Below are 21,617 nucleotides of genomic sequence, written 5' to 3' on the forward strand. Positions count from 1 at the left end.
AATATGTGAAGTAAGCAATATTGTAGAGACATCCGCAAATGCATAATCAGTGCCTCAAGCGCAGCCTTGACGGACAGCAAGTGAACTTTGTTCCCAATTATAGCCCTTTTGATATCCCTGCTTGGAACACATATACTTGTCTTGTTGTTTTTTTGCTTTTTTTTTTTTTAATAGAGCGGTGACCAGAGCCGTGTCTTGTGACATTGGAGGACGACCCAATGATTATAATATCTGTAAAAGGCCAATGAACATGTGGTAATGTGAGATTATATGATGCAGGCTGATGGTTTTCTTCTACTTGTGACCATGTGTATACCATCTTTGTTTTATTAAGAAATATATGATTATTAAAAATACATTTAAATGATATGGTTAGTAAAAAATACATTTAAGTTGCTCTGTTCTGAACATTCTGTATTCAAGAGGTTTAAACCAAATAAATATTGCATTAGAATGCACTGTTATATAAAGAAATAAACATGTGTACAAAACATTTATGTTTAAATTACTATGGTCAGAATATTCTGTTTTCAAAGTTAATGTAATATTAAAAAGCAGTTAATCACCAAACCAGCTGTTTTCCAAGTCTATCTCTATAGTTGAAGTTGTTGCCAGACACATATTCTTTTGTTATTAGTGTGTTCTGTTGAAAGCTATTATGCATACAACTGCCCGGCAGCAAAAGATCCATGGAAATTGTATTCTTTATTGTTTCCTTATTTTCATAGGTAGTGAAACTCCACCTTAAAGACACCCTTGGTCTCCTGGTATAATTATAATACCCCACTGAGAACTGTTCCTCTGGAAAGCCTGCATTAAAGTATATATGAATACCTTCCCTTTTGTTCCCCGTACTGTCCATCCAGGGGCTGGCTTGGCTGGGGGAAGGGGGGGGGGGCACCTTGGGCTGGGTCACTGGACTACCTCTATTTTTTTTCCTTTAAAATGTTCCTTATGGGCTGCTAAACAGCGTCTGGTCCCCTAAGCTAAAATTTGCTAGCTAGTCCCTGTGTCCGTTGCTGTCTCTGCACAGAAAAGGTTACATACATGTGTTTCTGAATAGTAACGTAGTAAATAGCACAGACACAGCAGCAACAAGTTTGCCCCCTTTCTATAATAATAGCACATTTACATTTCTAAACAACAATAAAGAGCAGTCAGTGTTACTGAGATACCTCATTCAGGCGCTCTTCTTTATGTCGATCTAGCAGAGCACTCGTAAAATGTGCTGTTATACACTATTCAACTTCCTCCTTTTCTTTCTCACATTAGAGTTTTTCTAGAGAAAACGAAACTCTGCTTCCTGATAATCAGACCCGTCCCAGGTCTGGCAAAATTTCCAAAGTAAAGTTGTATCAGCGCAGTAGACTGCTGCACAGAGATAAAATGGTTCACTGATGATCACTTCTAAGGGTTGCCAGAAATTTAAAGATCCATATGTGCATTTGTAGGTAGGGTTACCCGTACTTCCCAAAATGGATGAACCTGAAGTCAGGACACGACAGGTCAGAGTACATGACAAAGGGGGTGTCCACACCTAGCTTCCCAACTTCCTTCATCACTCCTAATAACATTCCTTTAATGCCACGTGCACCTGTCACTGGTATGCGTTTTCCTCAGAAGGACATATATCCCGACTGTCCCCGAATTGGGATACAACTTCTGATAATCGGGACGGCAATTATAGAATTCCTCTCATATACCCCGATATGGGGGTCTGTCCCGCCTAAATCAGGACAGTTGGGTGATATGGGTTACCTAACATTCTGAGCGAAATTTGCACTAAACCATAGCAACCAATAAGTCAGTTGATTAGACTGTGTAACTTGCATGAGTCAGTTAATAGCTCTTTTCTGATAGGATGTTGTGTTTCACTGCAAGTTTTGCACCTAAATGCAATGTTAATGAATGACGTACAGATGAGTAGCCAGGTACCTGTTCTTTCAATTTAAGATCAGTGCTTAACCACTGCCAGCAATGCAGATAAACTACTCTTCTGCAGCTTGTAAGATTTGTATAGCAAAATGAAAACATGAGTTATTAGTTTATATTTTGATCAAAACATTTAAGCCTGCTTCCCAGCGTCAAGGGCACCTCATTATATGCAGGTCCTACACTAACCTATAAGCTTTAAACACCATTAAAATGCAGTTAAAATCAGATGCACTCACCTCCCAGGTATAGGGGTTTAGCATCTAGGGAGGTGATGCAGGCTTTAATGTTTTGATCAAAATATGAACTAATACCTCATGTTTTCATTTTGCTAGACACATACAGATATGCAGCGTAAATGATAAGCGCTGACAACTGTCTTTTTCTTTTGTATACATGTATGGGCATTTATATTGCCATGCAGCTGGTACCATATACAATATGGGATATTCAGAGCGTGGGCTTGTTTTTTCTCTGGTTTTGTTTCAAAATATTGCCTTATTGTCATAGCAGCTGTCCATCAAGCCTATTTAAGGCACATTTGGGTGTGGCTCACAAGCCAGCCCTTCCTAGATGTAAACCCCTATACCTGGGAGGTGAGTGCATCTGATTTTAATTGCATTGTAATGGTGTTGAAAGCATATAGGTTAGTGTAGGACCTGCATATAATGAGGTGCCCTTGATGCTGGGATGCAGGCTTAAATGTTTTGATCAAAATATGAACTAATACCTCATGTTTTCATTTTGCTAGACACACACAGATATGCAGTGTAAAGGATAAGCGCTGACAACTGTCTTTTTGTTTTGTAAGATTTGTATGACTTTTCATCATTGGAACAAAAAAACAAAATTTGGGCGAGGCTGCATTAGTTTACAACAGCCATAGGATTGTGCCATCTGTGTCTCGGGGGTGGAGAAGCATGGATGAAATTTTATATCTTTGACATGGTTAGTGAAATACTTTGCTAGGATCATTTTGCTCACATGTCCATGTAGAATGAAACATTTTCTTGCAATACATTAAAGTAGGAATGTAAATCGAACGTAATTTTCATGTTTAAAAAGAGAACATACCATTTATGTAGTTCCACCCATATTCAAGTTAAAGTGTTTCTTAAGATATGTTACGATATGAATATTTGTGGACATACGTTCTGCATAAACAGTGCGTACATTCCAAAATAAATAACTTTTCAATGAGTACAGTGCATACAATGCTTATTAAAAATAAATCTTCAATGGATAAAAATGCTCTGTGCTATCTACTGAGACACGTGTGAAAGGTAGTAAGTAGAGATTCTCAGGCTCAGTTCCCCCGAGAACAGAGCTTTGCAGATCAGAGTACAGAGTCGAACCGAACCCTCGTTTCTGTCCCCCAAGTCCGATGCCTTGGGGTCATCCTTGATTCCTCCCTCTCATTTAAGCCTCACATTCTGTCCCTCTCTAAATCCTGTTACTTCCACCTTTGGAATATATCTAAGATACGTCCCTTTCTCACCACGGAAGCCACGAAAACCCTTGTTCACTCGCTTATTATCTCTCGCCTTGACTACTGTAACCTTCTTCTCTCTGGCCTACCTGATTCTCGCCTTGACCCTCTTAAGTCTATCCTCAATGCTGCTGCCTGCCTCATTTTTCTCTCCCGCTGCTCTATCTCTGCGGTCTCCCTCCAACAGTCACTACATTGGCTCCCCATACCCTACAGAATTAAATTTAAACTCCTCACCCTCACCTTTAAAGCTCTTAGTCAATCTTCCCCTCCCAACATCTCCAATCTCATCTCTACCTACACTCCTACCCGCCCCCTCCGCTCTGTCTCTGACCGCCTCCTCACTACTTCACTGATCACCTCCTCTCACTCTCGTCTTCAGGACTTTGCCCGGGCTGCTCCCCGCTGTGGAATGATCTTCCACTTTCCATCAGGTTAGCATCTACTCTCAAAGGCTTCAAGCGTGCCCTTAAGACTCATTTCTTTATTCAAGCCTATCAGTCCTTCTAACTTTCATGTCCTGGCTCTCTCCCCTAGTTAGTACCACCCTTTATGTGTCTCCCCCTCCCTTTAGGGTGTTAACTCTCATGAGCAGGGCCCTCTTTCCTTGAATGCTCCTTCTACTGTTCCTTCACCCTCTGTACCTCTTGGCCTGCTTCGCTAGCCCTGTTTTCCCTGTTTTATTAATCTTCGGCCTTCTTCTTGCTGATTTCTACAATCCCTTTCACTATCTGGCAGATATAATCTGATTTGCTTTACCCTGTCACCTGTGTTTGTATATATTTGTGTATCATGTTGTGTCTTGGTTCTGTTTTCTGTATATGTAATGTACGGCGCTGCGGACCCTTTGTGGCGCCTTATAAGTCAAAGACAATAATAATAATAATAATACTTTTGCGCGCCCTCAGAATTGAAAACAACGAGAGCTCCATTGCTAATTGTCATTGCTGAAATAGAAATAATAGGGCTGGCAGTTGTGGTCTAAATCTGCAGTGAAATTGCACTCTGTTATAAAGCTCACACACAAACAGGAGAGCTCCATTGCTCCATTGCTAATTGTTATTGCTGAAATAGAAATAATAGGGCTGGCAGTGTTGTTCTTAATATGAAGTCACACTATACTGTATTATCAAAATGGATTTACAGTAGTACACAGAAGACCAAGAGCACCAAGCAGCTGCTTGCACCAGTCATGATGATAGTAATCCCTCTACGTCATCTGCTATGTTAAATTACATAGTGTTTTTAAATAAGAGAAACAAAAATGTAAAAAAACACCTTTTACCTTGGTTAAAAAAAGACCTGTAATCCAGGCAAAGTTATCTGCAGAAAAACAAAATTGCCAACATGCCTTTCTACACATGCAGTGGGAAGGAAAGAAAGAGGCCTTTGCCTTTCTCTATGAGTGTTAGTTCTGCAACTGTCACTGAGGCATATTCTTGTAAGGTCAGTCATGACTAAGCAAGACCTTGTCATTCTGACTCCAAAAGTGGTGACCAAATACTTTTACGTGTAAAAGCCGAGCTGGAAGAAAACAGTAAGGCATTAGAGGAAAATATATGTTCAGATTCACAAATGACACAAATCCCTGAGTAGAGTCTATCCACCAGTGCTATGTGTAAGCTTCACTTTTCTGATAGTGTGCCCAAGTATAGCCAGTGATACACAAATTAAGGATGCCACTTTGGAATTGCAACAGGATGAGGGGGATATTTGTGCAGCTGATGAGGGTGCTAATGAGGATGTCGATGAGGATGATGTTGTTTGTGTAAGGCCTGCACCAGTGGAAGAAGTTCTTGCACATGATAAGAAGAAGGCCATTGTCATGCCTGAACATAAGACAAAAAAATCCACCTCTTAGGTGTGGATTTTTTTTTCACCCAAATCCTGACAACAGTTGTTTAGCCATTTGTAGAGTTTGTAAAGCCACAGTCAGTAGAGGTAGGAACCTTAACAATCTAGGAACCTCATCCATGTTACGCCATTTGAAGCGAGTTCGTGGCAAGCTGTTGGGAAAATCAGAAACTTATGCTAAAAAAATAACAACAAGCAGTCCAGCATCAGCTAGGTCCTTTCTTTCAGCTAGATTCCGACACCTGCAATCTACACTCACAACACCGTCCTCATCAATATCCTCAGTGGCGATCAGAGTTAGTCCTGCATCCAAGTTGCTAAGGCTAGATGACTCCTCCACTATCCTGGATTCCTCAGAAGAATTCTTGAGCATTAGTCCCACTGCTGCTACTGCTGCTGGGGGTAGATCTTCAACCCAGAAGCAGACCAAGAAGTAGTACTAGTAGTTTACAACAATTGACTGTTAAAAAACCTTTGCAAGATGAAGCAAGTATGAAAGCTGTCACCCAGTCGGAAAGCGGATCACAGACACCATGGCGACTATGAAAGTATTAGATCTGCGTCCAATATCCACTATTAATGCAGCTGGTTTGAGACAGTTACTTGAGGTCCTGTGTCCCCATTACCAAATTCCATCACAAAACCATTTTACTAGAGAAGCTTTTCCTTACCTCTAACAGAAGGTTCGTAAAAATGTAATTACTGGGCTACAAAATGCCATTTTACCCACTGTACACTTAACCACAGAAATGTGGACAAGCGGAACTGGGCAAACTAAAGATTATATGACTGTGACAGCCCACTGGGTTGGTGATTTGCCTTCACCAGCAGGAAAAGCAGCAGCATGTACCCAAGTACGTCACATTTTTCAGAGGCAGGCTAATCTGTGTATCACTGGCTTCACTAAGAGGCATGCAGCTGACAATCTGTTACAAAAACTAAGGGATGTCATTGCAACATGGCTTATCCCGCTTGGACTCTCCTCAGGATATGTCATTTCTGATAACGCCACCAATATTGTGATTACAGCTGGGTGAATTCCATCACATTCCCTGTTTTGCTCACACAATAAACTTGGTGGTGCAGAGCTTTTTAAAAAATGACAGGGACGTGCAGGAGATGCTATAAAATATCTGGACATTTCCGGCATTCGGCAACAGCATGCCGGAGATTGCAGCAGCTACAAGAGCAATTTCATTTGCCCTGACACCAACTAAAGCAAGGTGAAATTCCACCCTGTATATGCTTCTGAGGATGGAGGAACAGCGAAAAGCCATCCACGCTTACTCCACAAGCCATGACATTGGGAAAGGAGGGTGGATGTATTTTACTCAATCACAGTGGAGAATACTTTCCGTGTTGTGCATGGTGCTGAAGCCATTCGAAGTAGTCACCTGTGAAGTGAGTTCAGACACAGCTATCTTGAGCCAAGTGATTCCCTTAATTAGACTTTTGGAAAAGCAGCTTGAGAAACTGAAGGAGGAAATGAAACAAAGCAATTGCGCCAAGTATGTCTGAATTGTAGATCAAGTACTTTATTCGCTTCGCCAGGATCCAAGAGTTATCAAAATCTTGAAATCAGATCAAACTGTGCTTGATCCTCGGTTTAAGAGCTAAGTCTTCTCTTTGTTTCCAACTGATCCATATCTCAAGGGATGCAAGGAGCTCCTGGTGAGCAAGATGACAGCTCAAGTGTTACGTGACAGGATGGCGTCTCCTCCTTCAGTTTCTCAGTCAACTGCTGCTAGGAAAAACCTTAGCTTTCCCAAGAGACCCAGGGATGATGCAGATAACTCAGCACAACATTTTGACATCTGGTCTGGTCTAAAAGACTTGAAAAAAAAACATGACACCTCTGCTGTAACCTGATCCTACTATTGACATCCAAAGTATGAAGGAGGATTATTTTAATGACAGCATAGAAAAAGACACATCAGACAGTCCCTTTACATACTGGGAGGAAAAAAAGGGAATTTGGAGACCCATGTACCAGGGGAGGGTTGCCAAGGTTTAGCCCGGGGAGCAAAGCACTACTCAGCAGCCCATTTTAAAGAAATAAGATGCAGGTGGTCCAGTGACCCATGCCAAGGTAGCTGACTATGGGATCGGCACGGGGGGCAGATGTCCCCTTGCCCCCCAGCCTAACCTGCTCCTGCCATGTACAAACTCGCTTTGGACTGCCTGAGCTGCCCACCCTCCAGTGTGTACTCAGAAAGAGTTTTCAGCACAGCCGGGAACCTTTTCAGTGATTGGCGTAGGAGGCTACTTCCTCAAAATGTGGAAAAGATGATGCTCATAAAAATGAACTTAAATTTCCACAAGGAAGGCCATTCCTGCCAATTACATTAAAATACAGAGACTTCTGTAATGGTGGATTCCAGCGGTGATGAATTAATAATGTGTGAGGATGATGTACAAACTGATAGGGTGAGGATGAGGCTAAGGATGAAGACAACAGCATCTTGCCACAGTAGAGTTCATTAACAGCACTGTGATCTTAGGTGCCTTAAGTCCATTGTTAGCTTGTAATATTGCATTTTTTTATCCTTGTTGATTGTAATTACTTCTTGTGACAAACTTTAATAAATAAAGTCTTTAAAAAAAAAACAAAAAAAAAAAAGAACAACGTTGCTTGCAGAAGTAATGTAAGCATGGATGTCTAAATAGATGTATATATGTATTACTCAAACCTTCCACTTTGCTGCTGTTTCATCAGTATTGCACAAAGTGTTTGTAATCTGCACTTTACGTCAAAAGTACCTAACTATATTATATTTTTTGGGGAATTGGGGCTGATTCGAAGCTGAGTGATGAACTTGCCTTTTGCTTTGAATTTCAATGGCTCTTTTTAGTGCGTTGTCTGACACACTAAATTGGTCTTGGTTTATAAAAGCACGCATCCCGGGGAAGTCAGCGCTCATTGCCATGTATTAACTGTAGAATTACCACAGTTATCCAAGCAACGGGTGGACCGATCAAATGAACCATAACTGATTTCATGATTCATTCTCAGTGTTACTGTACCGACCATGTGCTCAGGGTGACGGCGATCTCCTTGTCTTCATCTTCCGAAGCTTAGTCTGCAGGGGCCAGTGACACACCCATTTGTTTTCTCAGGTCTTTTAGCTGTTCTTTAAACTGGACATATTTTTCGTTCTGCCTCGGGGCCTCCTCTATATTATTCTTCTGTAGAGCAGTGTATCTCCTATACAAGCTCTCTTAACTTCGGGATCTCATCTGGTGGGTCACTTTTTAACTTAAGTACGGCCTCCTTAACTGCGTCTATATATTGCTTTCAATGTCTGTTCAATGCAGCGTATTCCAACATGACAGATTCCATGCTGCCCACATGTTCCGTGTCACAGTCTTTCTGAAGCAGATCTAGGGGTAAATGGATGAAGCTGCGGGTTTGAAAAAGTGGAGATGTTGCCTATAGCAACCAATCAGATTCCAGCTGTCATTTTGTAGAATGTACTAAATAAATCACAACTAGAATCCGATTGGTTGCTATAGGCAACATCTCCACTTTTCAAACCCGCAGCTTGATACATTTACCCCCTATTGCCACTCCAGTTGTAATATCCATTCCTGTGTCTACATAAATTTGGTAGTTCTTCAGGAATGAGAGGGAGGTATCCACAGAGGAGAAGGAGATTAAGGATGCAGCATGAGAAAACATGGTTTAATAATATATAGTTCATTGACAGCACTGTTAGGCTTATGGCAGCTAAGCTATTGGTAGCTTGTTTAGTGGGGGCCCAAACAAACCAAGCACTTCAGCCACAAAAGTGGCACTGCTTGCTGCTGGAGTGCTTGCTTTGTTAAACTGTACATGTCCTTTTCAATATCTTACATAAGGGTGGGTGGGTGGGAGGGCCCAAAGATAATTCCATCTTGCACCACTTTTCTTTTCTGTCACTGCTGTGTGGAAATGTTTCCTAGATGTGTATGAACTGCCATGTATTTGTGTCATTGCTCTGTTGCTTAACATCCAGCCAGGTCACTGCAGTCTTTGTTTGAAAGTGTATGAAAATTATATTGTGACCTGTGAGCACGGAGGATTGTCGGGGGGGGGGAGGGTTTCTCCCCGCCGACCGAAAAAAACAAACAAACACGAGAGAGAGCTGCTGCGCATGCACCCGTGCATGCGCAGCAGCTCCGTTTCGCCAGCGCTGTCCTATACAGTAGCCTAATCTGGCTGTATCTGTACAGATAATTCACAGAGTTTATTTAACATTGTGCAATAAGGGCTTCTCACATTACATCAAGGGGGTGCCCTCCAGTGACCACTTTCGCCAGAAACTCACAATGGCAATATCAGAGGCTACCAGGTAGAAATATATCATAGATATCTTCCTATGTGTTCCCCAGCCCCCATCTCACCGGAAAGGGCTCCTACAGCCTCTGAGTCAAAAAAATCTAATTATTTTAATAAAACATTTTTTCTTTGCACTTATTTTACCATGCTTTGTTTTATTTTTACTTAATTAATCTTTTTTTTAGACTTTTTTTAATTCAATGTGGAACTGCAAGCCTAAATCAGGCACGTCCATTTCAAATTACCATGGTGAGTTCCAATTGTCTCATTGCAGAGGCCTCTGATTGGACCATAGTGAATCAGTAGGCATCTACCCGGCCACTATCCCACCAGTGGCAACACTAGGCTGCAAGCATCCCCTTGGCCCTTAGGCTGTGCCCTACCCTGGTTTAAGACCTCACCCTTTTTAGGCCTCCACCACGGAACCATGAGGGAGGTCCACTAGCCACTAGGGAGAAATTTTGGTCACTGCTTAGCCTCCACACATTGGCTGCACCCTTACCACATTTTCCCAGCAAAATCCCTTTTCTCACCTTTATCATCATCATCAACATTTATCTATAAGCGCCAGCAGCTTTCGTAGCGTAGTGGTACACTGTTGGCAGTAACAAAGTAAGCCCACTAGTCAGTCCCCCAATAAAGGTAGGCTTAGTGTGTTCCTTTTTGTTTCCATTGGGTGTTCAGCTTAATTACATTGTGGGTGTCACTGTTAGGCCTTAGTCAGGGTAGTATATTACACTTTTATTGTGTATTGAAAGCCTGGGAACGTGCTTTTGTGATCCAAAGTGCTCATAAAAACAGATACCCCATTCCGGGTACAAACCTCAGACCCTCCATACTAGAAGAGCATACTGTAGCACAAATTGCTGAAAAATGTAAAGCTGTCTATGAAAAGTGCCAGTACACCCAAAGCATCATAGCTTGCAGACTCCTCATCCCCACCTACAAGGCCCTCTCACACTCCACTGCTCCATACATCTACAGCCTCCTCTCCATATACACTCCCTCAGACCGGTCAGAGTGTCCATGCTGACCTCTGTCCACTGCTTAAAATGCCTACAATGGGCACGAATGCCAGAACTGGACCATGGTGCAATGGAGGAAGGTGATCTGGTCTGAAGAATCATATTTATTTTTTACATCATGTGAACGGCTGGGTGCATGTGTATCGCTGACCTGTGGAAAAGATGGCAACAAGATGCAACACAAGAAGAAGGCAAGCCAGCGGAGGCTGTGTGATGCTCTCTGTAATGTTCTGCTGGGAAACCTTGGATCCTGGCAATCACGTGGATGTTACTTTGACAAATACCACCTACCTAAACATTGTTTCAGACCAAATACATCACTTGATGGCAACAGTATTCCCTGATGGCATTGGCTTCATTCAGCAGGATAATGCACCCTGCAAACTGCAAAAATTGTTCAGAAATTGTTTAAGGAACATGACAAAGAGTTCAAGGTGTTGACTTGACCTCCAAATTCCCCAGCTCTCAATCCGATCGCGCATCTGTGGGATGTGCTGGAAAAACAAATCCAAGCCATTGAGACCCCACCTTGCAACTTACAGGACTTAAAGGATCTGCTGCTAACGTCTTGGTGCCCATACCTCAATGGGTCAGTGCTGTTGTGGTGACACAAGGGGGCCTACACAATATTAGGCAGGTGATTTTAATGTTTTGGCTGATGGGTGTATATTATTATTATTTCTAAGGCACCACAAATTGTTCACAGTGCCGCACAGATTACAAACAATAGACCATACAAGGTATAGCAGCACAGAACAATGAACAAGTAACACTAAAGCTCCAAAAGCACCAAGCATAGCTGCCATCAAAGTAGCTGGAGCAGAAGTAATAGGAGGGAAGAAGGCCCTGCTCATAAGAGCTTACAACCTAAAGAGAGGGCAAACAGACTGCATACACAGGGGAAGTCAGCTGGGGGGATCAGAGTAAGCAGAGTGCAAAGGAGATGGGTAGAATCAAGCACAGAGAGATGGTTAGCAGATCGCTAGTAGGCTTTTAAGAATACGTGAGTTTTTAGAGCCCGTTTGAAACTATTCAGGCGGGAGTCTGATAGAAGAAGGGAGGTCGTTTCGGTAGAGGGGAGCAGCCTGGGAGAAATCTTGGATTCGGAAGCCAGATGTGGTGATCAGAGGGAGGAGAGGCGATGGTCATTTTCAAAAAGCAGAGGACGGGAGGAAGTGTGTATGGAGAGGAGGCTGGAACAGTGGAGTGTGAGAGGGCTTTGTAGGTGGGGATGAGGAGTTTGAAGAGGATTCTGTAGGGAAAGGGGAGGCAGTGTAGGGCCAGGCATAGAGGGGAGGCAGAAGAAGAATGGTGTGAAAGAAAGATAAGTCTAGCAGCTGCATTAAGTATAGAGCCAAGGGGAGCAAGATGAGGAGGCCGTTGAGGAGAAGATTACAGTAGTCAGACGGGAAATAATAAGTTCATGGATAATAGTTTTAGTGGCATCCTGGGTTAGGCAAGGCCAGATGCGAGCAATGTTACATAGTTGGAAGCAGCAGGATTGGGCAATGTATTGAATTAGGTGGGCAAAGAAGAGGGAGGAGTCGAGGGGGTCACCCAGACAGCGGAGTTGGGGAACAGAAATGTTGGTGGTATTGTTGACAATGATAGAGAGGTCAGGGGGAGGTGAAGATCTAGAAGGAGGGTAGATAATGAGTTTGGTTTTGGGTATATTAATTTTGAGGAAGTGTGAAGACATCCAGAAGGAGATGTCAGAGGCATTCGGAAACACAAGAGAGGGGGGGAGGGGGGAGCTCAGGAGCGGAGAGACAGAGTTGAATGTCATTGGCGTATAGGTGATACTGGAGACCGAAGGAAGTGATGAGTTCACCCAGGGAGACAGTGTATAGAGAAAAGAGCAGCGAGTCAAGAACAGTACCCTGTGGGAAACCTATGGGGAGGGTGGATTTAGGGGAGAAGGAGCTAGGAGTTGAAACAAAGAAGGAGCAGTTGGCAAGGTATGAGGTGAATCATGAGAGAACAGAGCCAGAGAGGCAAAAAGAAAGAAGGGACTGCAGCAGGAGGGAGTGATCCACGGTGTTGAAGGCCACAGAGAGGTCCTGGAGGATGAGCATGGAGAAGTGGCCCCTTGATTTGGCCGAGAGAAGATCATTGGTGACCTTGGCCAGGGCAGTTTAGGTGGAGTGGAGGGTGCAAAAGTCAGATTGGAGAGGATTCCTCTGTTTTTTGGCACAACCAAGCAATACATGTTTTTGATCTCCTTAACTGTATAATAACCTATAAAGCCGTCTCTAACTCCATTTCTCCATATCTCTCCAACCTCATCTCCATTAATACTCCTTCTCACCCTCTACAGTCTACCAACTACCACCGTCTCACCTCCCATATGGTCACCACCTCTCATTCCTGCATTCAAGACTTCTCTCATGCTGCCCCTATTCTCTGGAATGATCTCCAACGTTCTATCAGGCTTTCCCATAACTTGTCAAACTTCAAACGCTCCCTCAAAACCCATCTGTTCAGGTTAGCCTACCTTTCCTCCACCTAACCCTGCCCTCCTCCAACCCTATTCTCTATCTTTCTTTACTTAACTTCCTATACCTTGTCCCTCCTACTTACTCCTTTGCTTCTCTCCACCCCAGTGTTCTCGTCCCTCACCCATCTTGCCACTCTGTGTCTCCTGTCAGTCTCCACCTTATCTTACATTGTAAACTCCATTGAGCAGGGCCCTCTTTCCTCATGTCCTCCTCCTCCTGTATACGTTTGCCTTTAGCCGTCCGCCTCTTCTCTCCATGTCGTCACTTGAATCCTGCCCCTATCTTTCCTCTGCTCCCTTGCCTCTGATTCTTTGTCTCTGACCTGACCCTGTAAGTGGTACCCACTCTACAGGGCACAGGCTCAACCCCTTATTCACTCCCCACCTCCCTCCTACCTTTTTTATCTGTACACAGGAATTCACTGTTACCTCTTTGCCCTGTGCACCTTTCTCTGCTAAGCTGGTACTTATACTTAATGCACTTTGTTTATACTTATTGCACTTTGTTTTTACTGCACTTTGCTTTTGAACTACCTTGTATGCCATGTATTCTTACCCTGTACTGTTATCCCATGCTCTATGTATAGTGCTTTGAATCCTTTGTGGCACCTCATAAATAAAAGATAATAATAATAATGATAATAATAATGGGAATGAGGTCACTATCTGTTTTTCTTTTTTAAATATGAATTTGCTCTAAGGCTTGGGTGTGCACTTGTAGAGAAAATAATAAGGATCTAGCTGAAATCAGTTGGCATACAGAATATATTGATATGAACATGAATTTAAAAAAATACACATTTAGCCTAAATCTGAGTTCTATAAATACATCTGAAGTCTGTGTGAATGGAAAGCTAGATGCACCTTTATTTACTATTATGTGACAATAATTAAGATTTTCTATCACCACAATTGACTTTACCCTGGGGCAGCTGAGTGATACTCAGCCCTCCAGCGATACTGGTTGACAATGGCAGCAAAAGTCTTATCGCTTCAGCGCATGTGTAACCTGGCTTTGCTTCAAGTTCCACTTCAACAAAAAATAAATAAAAATGTTAACAAATATTAAAAAACTTAGTAAAAAAAAATAAAAATGATACTAGAATTCATAAAGTATTTTTTCAATCAATATTCTGTGCTGCTACTATTCTGAAATGCGATAGTGAGGTGAGAAATGCAACAGTACATGTACTTGCAATCCTTCTTAAATAGATTTCTACATGCTTTGCATGCCGGGACATGCCCATGCACCCGTATTCGCCTGAGAAATGGGTTTTCTCCCTAAAATAGAGCCCCAGATCTAGAAGGACACATCTTAAACAACTTAAGCATTATATTACATTGCATTGATAGATGTGCGTAAAACTTAATGTGGAGCCTTTTAGCCATCAAAACAAATGTGCATGCTCTAGAAAGGGCACAGGATAACGTGTGAAAAGGCTAATAGACTCTAAATCTGGCCAATTCTTTTGATGCTGGGAGAAGACCAATCACTGTAGATTTCCACAGAATGCTCCTTGTCATCAGCACTACAGATGAACAGAGCAGAAGCACGGAAGAGGACTCATCAGTTAACCAGAAAGTTGGACCATGCTCAAGATCACCACAGCAATCTTGAACGTATGGTAAGACGCATCTGGATTGTGACAAAACTAATCCCTACCTCTGCCACTGTCATTACTCATGGCCACATTTTTAAATAGTTTCCAAGGAACTTTGCTGCTGAGTCAGAGCATTTAAATACATCATGTACATTATTGGTCTCAGTGGGCGTTGGAGTAGTCTCCATCATGTCATGGGTACTGAGTTTGATTCTAAGATATTCTAAAATATTTCTCTCCTTTTAAATTCTCCACTTTAATATATAATACCAAATAAAGACCAGAGGATAAGAATAAATGGTAATAATTGCATCTTATATACAAACAAACCCAGGAACTTTTTTGAACAGTTGGTCAAAGCTAAAATAAAATGAAATAAAACAGAACACATAAAAATCAGAACACATAAAACCTTAAAAAATAAATGATTTTCATCAGTTATCCCCATACTGAGATGACGATTATAGGATAGGTATTGTAGCGGTACGAGTACCGCCATAATACTTGTTAATAAGGCTTTCCCATTCAAAGGCATGTGGAGAGCCATCATCATATCACTGATGTATTGTATAGTGCCCTCACGCACTTAGATAAGTCAGCCTAACCTTAAATCTTGCGCACCACTCTAAGTTGGTATCAGGGATCACACTGTAAAGCATCTGAATATAGCACAGTGTTAGTAGGCAAAGACCGCCTAGTCTAGATTGTAGGCATAAGAGGGGTTAAACAGCCTGTGTCTCGAATCATCCAAACGAGCAGAGTCCAAAGCTGTGACCCATAATCTATTTTCATCAGCGTGCCAACAGCTCTCATGACCTTATCTGTATCTTCTCAGATAGTTATCTTGTTTGTTTCATAGCTATTGTGTTAATCAATGTCTGTCATTTCTTAGCTGCTTCATGCACAGGGTTTCACAACACATTAAATTACCCTGTGCCTAATATGTTACAAATATCTGGTTTTATAACATCACAGCACACTGTGCCCAACACCACATTATGCCGACTTGTGCCAGTGACCACACTGAACCAGTGTGTGCACAGCACATTATATTAGCTTTAGTCCATCACTGATTTACTAGCTAGTGTCCAACAAATTATAGTAGTTTGTGAACCCATTGCATTGTATCATCTTGTGTCCTAAATAGATTAAGCCAGCCTGGGCCCCAATTACATTTTAGTAGTCTTTGTCCTTCATCCCCACACTTTACTAGTTTATGCCCCCATCAACACAGTTTATGAGCTCAAGCCTTCCCATCATACTTTATGCCCATATAATTAAATTCTAAAGGCCTGTGCCCCACCATCACTGCCAGACTGTGCCATTCATCAAAAGTAGATACCAGCCTGTGCCACCAACACATTGTACCAGCCAGGGGTAATTACTGCATAATCAGGCCCTATAACAAGTTTGGGGGGAGGGGAGTGATGCCTACAAATCCCGAAGCGCATGCGCAGTGAGGGCCCATTTAGGCCTTCAGTACCAGAACTGCAAGCTTGAATGGGGCTTCAATGTGATGGGGCCAGTGTGTGTGGACATTGTCATATTGTTGCCATTCACATTGTGTTTATTAGGGCCTAGCCCCAGAGTGATTTATAGTTGTTAATTACTGTTGTGAGTCCATAACTGTATTATACATAAGCTTATCTAGACTCTCAGTTATTTATTACTTTGCCAAGTAGCTCTGTTAAATGTGCTGCACATAACTGTTGTTATTTTTTACTGACACTACAGTACCCTGTTAACAATCTTTATAATCTACCTGCATCCCATTCTCTGTTTATCCAACCCTAATAAATACACCATCCTGTTTTTTCCTCCATATAAATCCAGGGATTCTCCCAAATTGATCCCTTGATTGAAAAACACTCACCTGCTTATTCTAGAGTGTTGTTTAGAGACAGTCATGGGTGAGCACTGAAGACAAAGCACATTAATCTACAGTTACCACATTGCATTGTCTGGATACTACCTTCCCAGGGGTTACAGTGAAGGCACAGTTGAGATTCAGATGCAGCTGACTCAGAGTGTGCCAAACCATATGCATTGAGTGACATAATGGCCACCAAGGCCCTAGCTAGGTGCAAGGACATCAAGACCGTGATTATGAGGTGACAGAGGGCATATGCAGTCTACAAGGCCTGGATGGGGCGATGATAGTTGACTGCAAAAGATCAGAGAAAGAGACAAGTGAGGCCGTATTAATAGAGAGACAAAGGAGTAGATGGAGTAATGGTACCCTCAGTTGTGCTAGTGCCGAGAGAACAAGGACAAACTTTGGTCTCACAGACAGCTACAATGTCTCCCTCAAGGCTTCCCCATGCTCTGCCTCAGGATTTGCTGAGTAACTCGCCTCCAAAATGTTTATTATTGCCTAGTCTACAAGGGTTTGTGGCCACAGCTCCAGCAAGTGACCAAAGTGTGAAAAATAAGAGCCATTATGAGATTTCAGTTGCTGCACTGGACACATTGTCTGACAAGATGTCACACCAATACAGAATTGGAAGTTGCTCAATCAATTTACAGGCTCATAGCAGGTGCTTGAAAGGGTGGGGCTATCCTAAAAGGAACAAACACACAAAGAATTCCCCCAGCACACTGCAATAGCCAGCAAAAGACCTGCCATTTCTACAGTAAATAAAAATGCAAAAGTCTTAGTTGCACACATTTGCAAATGTATGTTAAAGCCACCCGCCACTCCATGGCACTTTTGCTAATAGGGTGGTCCTAACTCTAAACAGTGAGAGTCCCATATATTTGGGACATACATATGTGTTTTTAAATAGAGAGCAACTTCCACTTCTGTATTTGTCTGAGAGGCATGTTGGTGTCAGTAGCTTAGAGGGAGTACTGGCGCTGAATTGCTGTTTGTAGGCTTCTAGAGTACCTCTTTGGTAAGTTAGCTTTCATTTTAAAAACACATATGTATGGCCCAAATATATGGGACTTGGCTTAAAGCGGCGATGGACAGACCCGCCTGTCATTTATGTCATGTATTATTTTAGGGGTTAAGGTCAGTGTTAGGGTTAACGCTAACTCCTAACCCTAATATCCCTAACACCCCTAACCCCTAAAATAGTACTTACATGACATAAATGACAGGTGGGTCCGTCCAACGCTGCTTTAAGCCAAGTCACGCTTGGTTATGGCATCATTTTCTCCAGCTGGCAACACAGCGAGTCGTGATCTGAATAATATGCGTTCCGGTAAGTAGGTTTTTTTTGCAGGTCGGTGTACTATTCGGTCGGACTCCTCGTGTCGTTATCTTCTGTATCGGGGTAGTCAGTACCGTTAATAGGTACTACACCCAGCATTAGTGGCACTAGTAAGTCCAGATGCTAATAACAACTTTCAGGATTCTCCTGACATAATCAATATTGTTGCTGATCACCAAGGACAATAGTTGCAAATTAAAACAGAGTGTCTTTATTTAGACCAGTCCCACAGGTTATAACCAAATGCAGTCAATGGTAGTACAGCTATCACAAGTCCATAGGTACAACAGGTAGTGTTGGTATGACATTAGCAGACAGAAACAAAGCACTTGGTAATGCTGCTAAGACATATTTGCAGACAGGAACAAAAGTATTTGATAATGCTGGTTAGATATATTGCAGACAGGAACAAAACACTTGATAATGCTGGTTAACAGGATAAGAAGATGAGCTGGAGACCAGACACAATAGGTGAAGTGCAGGCACCAGGAAACTGGATTACCAGCTTAGTCAGGAGGCACGAGACACTGGATGATCCACGGGTGAATCAGGAAAAATTAGGGACAGGCAAGGCAGGGGTTAGAAGCTGGAAGATCCACAATATACCAGGGAGTAAGCAGGAGCAAAGTCAAATGAAGTCGGGGTCTGGGTCATAACAGGAGGTGCAAAACGGAGGGACAAAGCAGGAGTCAAATTGTAGGGAGAAAATCAGGCTTCAAACAGGAGTGTCACCAGAAATCAGTAGAAGCAAAGACAAACAAACTGGCACTGGCCTGTTGGAAAAAGCAGTCTTAAAAAGAAAAGACACAGGTGATCACGATCCTTATCAGATAATGAGGGCTTAACCCCTTGCAGGCAAGGAGAAACTGTCTAGGTTTAACAGCAGCATTCAAAATAAGGACAGAGTCCTAACAAATATCCTCCCACAGTGGTGCCAGAGAGCTGGGGGGGGGTGAGATTTCATCTCCACTCTTGTCATCCTCCTATTTGTTTTGCAGCTTATCTTAAGGTCGAAAAGGCAATGGAGGAAAGTTGGAAGCTTAAACCTGAGAGTTTATATTTTGGTAGCAATGACTCCCCAAAAGAATAGAGAAGAGTAATAGAGTGTATGCTGAAAAGAGCTCTATATTCCCATGGAGAATAGGATATGTAACTAGCTAAGGGGTTTGGTGACCATATTTGGCTCAGAGACAAACCACCATTACAGAAAGGTCTAGGAAACTGGCACCAGCTGATATGGGAAATGTAAGACAGCACTTACTGGTCACCTGGACACTGGATTAATAACAGTATTGGTGAGCCCATATGCTTTTTCCATAGTCATTGCCAAGAACAAAAATCAAGCCATCCATATATGTATTGACTTCCACACCCTCAACTAATATATAATAGGACAAGGAAACAACTGCACTCATGTCATTCAAAAGGAAGTTGCTGTTAGCTTTCTTATTGAAACTGGAACTTAGGGTAAGCAGGTCAGTTGGATGCCTAAGTAATTTAGTGCTTACAATGGTGCTTTCTCAGAGGCATGAACTCCAGAGGCATGAACCTAGTTAGGTTTCCAGTTCACCTGCAAACCCATCTTTACTTCTGAACTTACTACTGAAAGTTTCAATATAATAAGACTAACAGTGGCTTAATTTGAACAGTGTAAGCGCAGTTTCTTCCTTGGAACATATTGCACTAACATTTGGCTTTGGTAGATGGGCCACTAAGCCACGAAAATGACCAGGAAACAGGGGGTAGAGGTGGACCTCTGAGCGTGAGGCAGTTTTCCAAAAATGTAACCAATATCTGACCGAGGCCCAGGTACTGGCCTATGCAGATCCATAAAAGACCTATGTGTACTCTCCGCAATGGAGGGAAATGGGCTCTGTCATACCAGGATCATGAAGAAGAGCTGCAAGAATGTTCTATGTGTACAATAGACTGGTGCCCAGTAAACACACATACCCAATCCCCCAGCTCAAATTCTTAGCACTGAAGTGGCATAAGGTTTGAGCTCATTTTGAGATGCACATTATCGCTTCATCCAGACCACTATAACATAAGTTATTTGGGCAATATTTCTGATGTATGAATGCCCCAGGCCAGCTGGGCCATCTGTAACACATAGTGAGTGACAGTTTGAGTATTCCAATCTTCCACCTCAGCACCAGACATTTCTTAGAGACATCAGTATAAAGGACCTACCAAAATTTACAGCAACAAGAGTGGTTCTTATTTGAGATCCAGCCAGCAGGATCTTGTCCTGCCAAATGCCACTATATTTATATAATTCACTGATCGTGACTACTTCTATAGTCTGATTGGGGTTTGTTATATATATTCCCTTCTGTGTTTTCTAATCGATAATGTTAGGGAACTGTAGATTTTTTTATGTAACTTTTAATCGGAGATATATGTTCAATTTTGCTTTACATGACCAATAGAGTGATTATATATATATTGTCATTATTGTGAGTGAATTCCTTGCCTTCTCCTGTTGTTTGTAAACGTTAACACACTGAAGTGAGTCCACCTTAATTTCTAATAATGTAATTGGTATTTTAAACATGAGATCCTACACTGTTTGTTTGTTTTTTGCAAAGGATGAAGGGTCCATCTGATGTGCACTAGATGACTGCAAAGTTTCCATATGCGGTGGCATTAGCTAGTAACTCATCACATTGTGGTAAATAGGTCCTAGCGCCAGGGTAATTCATGGTAATTAGTTAATGTTTTGTGCCCATAACTGTAATATGCATGCTTAAATAGACTGACTGTTAATTATTGTTTTACCCAATAGATCTGTTTTATTTGTTGTGTAGGAATGATCTTTACTGTCATTACACTGCTCTTGCATACCTTCTACCTGACCCCACCCAGTATAACTTGTTGTTACTTTGTGTTGTTAGACAGGTATGGGTTCTTCCTGGTTAACCCCTGATAGAAAATACATGTCTGCTTCCTGTAGAGGGCTGCTTAGACCTGGCTGGAGGCACAGAAGATGTCAAGCATAAGTCAATCTATCGTTACTGTGAAAAAAAACCGATTGAAACAAGGTATTTAGACTGTCCCAACTACCATATTCCTAATTTCTCACAGGATACAAGGATGTTTCCAAGATTACTTGTAGTCTAATGTTCCCCAGGTATCCACGGTACGACAAGAGGTGGGTTTGGCACTTTCAATAAAGGATAAGCCTGTCTAGGACCTTCTCACATCAGTAACAGGAGATCCAATCTCCATGGTGTTTAATATATGTGTGCACTGTTTTGTTGTGGAACAACCCCAGTGGGCAGTAGGACGTGTGAGCAACCGGGGGCTCCAAGAGTGACTTCACAGTGCCTGGTCAATGGTAGAACTCTCTGATTATTGTTTGTGTAACCCTTTATGTGTGTGCACAAGTGTTATGTTATGTTTTTACGTAGTGTTTCAATGTGGTGATTATATTGTCAATATTGTCGTTAAATAAAATATTGATATAGTTACATTTGGATATGTGAGTAAGTGTGTCAGAAGTTATGTAACAGTATACAGGTGGGTCTGAGGAGGCAGAGCGATTGTCCAAAGGCAGGATTATCGCTCTAATCTTGAGACAGACAGAGAGGGTATTGTAACAGTCACCATATTACACCCTCTGAGCACCACTTGTCCAGGTGTTACTTATAGATAATTGAGATGCTTTTATTCCTTAGGTTTAT

The 21,617-nt window shown here is 42.1% G+C and overlaps 1 protein-coding gene across 3 annotated transcripts in view; it reads right to left on the reverse strand.

Moving 5' to 3' along the window:
* LOC142111301 (cytokine receptor common subunit beta-like) overlaps positions 1-21,617 on the reverse strand; it is a 110,771-nt gene that overhangs the window by 73,624 nt on the left and 15,530 nt on the right. The window contains exon 1 of one of the 3 annotated variants that reach the window (XM_075193800.1): positions 1,176-1,273. The exons of 1 other annotated variant lie outside the window; for it this stretch is intronic. Coding sequence is in view for 1 of the 2 variants with exons in the window: in XM_075193798.1 (XP_075049899.1) it covers positions 1,176-1,180 (5 nt within the window). In the remaining variant the exon portion in view is untranslated. Of the gene's footprint in view, positions 1-1,175; positions 1,274-21,617 lie in introns of those variants that run through there. One more of the 3 variants, XM_075193798.1, reaches the window with a different exon arrangement.

This window comes from Mixophyes fleayi (assembly GCF_038048845.1).
Source record: "Mixophyes fleayi isolate aMixFle1 chromosome 4 unlocalized genomic scaffold, aMixFle1.hap1 SUPER_4_unloc_2, whole genome shotgun sequence".
In the NCBI taxonomy this organism is placed as follows: domain Eukaryota; kingdom Metazoa; phylum Chordata; class Amphibia; order Anura; family Limnodynastidae; genus Mixophyes; species Mixophyes fleayi.